Here is a 3,893-nt window from a genome sequence, read left to right as displayed (position 1 = left end):
ACAATAATATATGTGATTTTATTTCAACCTGTTATTAGTATATATGTGGGTTTTATCGGGTTTTGGGGGGCATATATTTATGGGCTTAAGAAAATAGGATGTTGCCCAAATTTAGATGTAGGGAGGGGCCTTTGTGATCCTTTTAATTGTGTATAGAGGTGAAAAAAAACTCGAACTCAGAACCGGACCCGACCGAAAAATACCCGGAAAAAAAAGCATTAAAAAAAACCCAAAAATAGATTTTTTCAATAGGAATTAAAATACCTGGTTTTAAAATACACGGTTTTATACCCGAACCTGGTGCATAGGGTATAGTTTTTAGAGATAATACCCCGAACCCGGCCCTGGAATTACCAATACCCTATTTTTCAATACAAGGTCATACCCGAACCCAATTCCATACATGGAACCTGGTATGAGAAAAACACAATTTATGCACCTCTAATTGAGTATGCTTTAGTATAATGTTAAGGGGTCTGTTGGGATGGGAAGGAACTGTTCGTATCTGTCTATAATTTCTATAAAAAGCTACAACTTTTGTCACTTGTTACCCACACATTAAGCCTCATCCTTTTTTGAAATTCTTAGTTTAATATTTACATCTATTTTATTTGTAAATAATAAATCATAATTTAATTGTGTATTGTATTTTGTTAATGCTTATGACTGTAAGGCTAAATTAGATAGGCTAATGTAACAACAGAATAGTCGGTTGCTTGTTTTGTGTATTTGCTCGTATTTGGGCCTATTGGGCGGGCTATTGGGCCTCCATGTAATCCTAGGGAGCCTATTACTATATATAGGGTTGTCGTATCAAGTCACCTAATAACGTAAAAGTGTTTACTCTCGTTTTGCATTTCCACTTCACGAACCGAGATTTAGATATTGTTGTATATTCCGTGGTTCACAATATGGATTGATCTGATACATTATTAGATCCATATCATTCTCGAGGACTTACAATTGGTGTCTGAGCTTTGCTGGTCATTTCGTGTTCCTGAAAATACCCGGTTTGTACACCTCTACATGTTACAATTGAATTCGCCTACAATGTTGCGCAAAGAATTATCAAATCAATACCAATTGATAAACATGAAAAACAATATAAACCTCATCATGGTTGTGAGCATGGAACACTAATCATAAATGTTGCGTTAAGTAGATGAGACAATTTTACAAACGATCATCGATATTTAACAATGCCATCTACTTCAAGTGATTTGATAGCCGCTTCAGATATATCAGATGAATCATCTGTATTCTCTAGGTGATTTTGAAGTGGAAAAGAAAAAAGAAGGCATAATTAAACACTTTTTCTCCCGCAGATACGCCTCATACGGTGCAATAGCTAGTTCAATCAAGTGATTTGATAGGCACTTATGATACAAATATGGTCTGCTCTAGGTGATACAAATCCAGGGCTCTAAAGGAAAATTAGTATGTTTTGCCATTTGAAATACAAGAGTTTTAACTACTAATGAACGATTGGGTTTGCTATCCAAAAGGGGGTTGTGGCGCAGCTTGTTGCCCGCTTACCTGCCACATCATTGTAAATCGTTTGGATGTTTCTATGAAATATAAAAGGAGCCGATTTATGTTTGAACGATTCCATACCTGGCTAAGTGGCTTCAAAGGAAATTACCTTATTTAATGTGCTTTTCTTATTTTGGTAATTATACATCAAACTTAAATACTTGATGGACCTTAACTAGGCCCAATGTCAAAGAAGAGGCGACAGAAATATCTCCATATATCCAAATATTTTGATTAAAAAAAATCAAAACCACCGCTTGATCAAACTTCTTCAACTTCACTTCGGCTTTTCTTATTCTGGTCATTTTCTTGTTCGTCCAAAATGAGGAACCAAAGGCGTCAAGCTATTAACAAAAAGGTGATCTAATCTATCCATAATTACTGATTTAAAGATGGAATTTTGTAATTTTGGTAAATTGAGTTTTGTTGTATTTTTTTATGTTACCTCCGATTCGTTTAAATACACAAGGTCGATGTCAAAGTAAGACATTGATTATCACAAAATTTCGTCAATCAACACCATCTACTGTAATTTGTGAGCCGGTGCAGTTTCTTTAGTTTTGTTTAATTGTGCAATTGTATATATATTGAAATTTGTCAGAATTTAAGGTTATATTTTCATCTTTATATGGTAGTGATGATCAGTTTACTCATTCAATTGTTACATGACTTGTATTTTGTGAAGGGGGGTCACGGAGAATCGAAATCAAAGACTTCCATCACCAACCTGCCATCTGAAATTCTTCTTATGATACTGTCACTTTTGTCCGTAAAAGACGCTGTGGTCATCAGCAGTGTTTGCAAAAATTGGAGGTTCTTGTGGCGTGGTTTAACCCACTTGAACTTTATTTCTAGCGTGTCGTCTAAGCAAGTGGAGCAAGTGAACAGTGTCATTCGAAGTTACAACAATCCTGTGGTTCATGAATTCCAGATTTATTTTGGTATTGGTAATATTAATCAGAGGAATATTGATGAATGGCTCCAGTTTGCAGCAAACAAAAAGGTTGAGATTCTTGAACTACATATTAATATTAATGTCCTAGATATAGCATTATCAAATGCTAGGGTTGTAGAGCTAGTGCATTTAAAGAAACTTTGCTTGACTGACATTGCGGTGAGAGACGCAGATCTTGAAGAGTTATTAAAGGGATCTCCGCATCTTGAGTCGATATCTATAGACGGCTCCAGATTCTTGACTCATATTCGTGTTGGTGGACGACGTCTTAACTTGAAACATTTCAAGATAACATTCTGCGTGAATCTTCGATCCCTTTATATATCTGACTTTGAACTTGAATCATTCACCTACAAGGGTAAGCCAATAGACTTACAGCTTGCTAATCTTCCGACACTTAAAGAATCCAATATAAGCGGATTGTTCAGGTTGGAAAATGTGTTCAACAAGATATCTTCTTGTCTTTCGTCTCTGCAGGCTGTTACTTTCACTATATATCATCCAAAGGTTTGTTGTAGTTCAACTCTAATTATGTGTATATTGTCAACCACTAATGGAGATTGCTTTCTTCTTTTGCAGAAAACAAAGCTTGATAAGATTCCTCAGCTACCAAATGTCCAGAAACTGACACTAATAATGGGTGCTGAAGAAGATGATTGTCTGCTCGAGTGTGCTTCCATTGCTGAGGCATATCCAATTTTAGAGACTTTTATAGTTGAGGTACATTTATCTATTTAATTAATGAGTTGCATTAACAGAGTATATCATTAAAATTTTACCATGTTAAAATGTTGTCAACTTACACGAAAACTACCATCGGTCTTAATTTACAGCTACTTTGGTTCTCTGGTATCAACAGTAGATCGAGGAAAGCAATGCGTGTTGTTACTGATCATCCTTTTGAAAAACTCAAGCTTTTCAAATTTTTGGGGTATTGCAGTCGAGTTAGTGATTTTGAACTTGCTGCATATGTGATTGACAATGTGGTTGCACTCAAGAAAATTGTGATTGACTCACGCGTTCCGGGTGTGAATCTAACGGCACAAAAGGATTTGTTGAAGATGAAGAAAGTCGCTCGATCTTCTGCTGCGCGCCAACTGAAAAGAATCGTCCAGAAGCCATCAGGCATTAAGCTGGTCATACTTTAATTCAAATTTCAATGGAGAATGACTAAAATAGGAGAATATTTTTTGGTATTGAATAAAAATTATCAAGGCTTAACTGGATGTCTATTTTCTTTTGGTTTTTGGCGCGTGTTGATGGTTGTAGTCTGCACTTTTACTTACTAAAGAATTAATGAAGTGTTGGACATGGTTTCCTATATGTTTAACAGTTTAAGAATTGATACCGATACGTAGCTTATAATAATGTTATATGTGTACACCTTTGAAAAACGTAAGATTTG

The 3,893-nt window shown here is 35.5% G+C and overlaps 1 protein-coding gene across 1 annotated transcript; it reads left to right on the top strand.

The window, feature by feature from the left end:
• Positions 1–1,199: 1,199 nt before the first annotated feature.
• Positions 1,200–3,636, top strand: LOC143625290 (F-box/LRR-repeat protein At3g26922-like). Its single transcript, XM_077095668.1, has 4 exons — positions 1,200–1,256; positions 2,219–2,995; positions 3,068–3,208; positions 3,322–3,636. Exons 1-4 carry the CDS (start codon positions 1,200–1,202, stop codon positions 3,634–3,636), a joined length of 1,290 nt encoding a protein of 429 aa, XP_076951783.1.
• The last annotated feature ends 257 nt before the right edge of the window (positions 3,637–3,893 follow it).

Source organism: Bidens hawaiensis, unplaced genomic scaffold (assembly GCF_021521415.1).
Source record: "Bidens hawaiensis isolate Kalapana, Puna unplaced genomic scaffold, B.hawaiensis_p1.1 tig00000458_1, whole genome shotgun sequence".
NCBI lineage: Eukaryota > Viridiplantae > Streptophyta > Magnoliopsida > Asterales > Asteraceae > Bidens > Bidens hawaiensis.
Note: the sequence above shows the minus strand (reverse complement) of the source record. Positions and strands in the feature narration are given on the sequence as shown.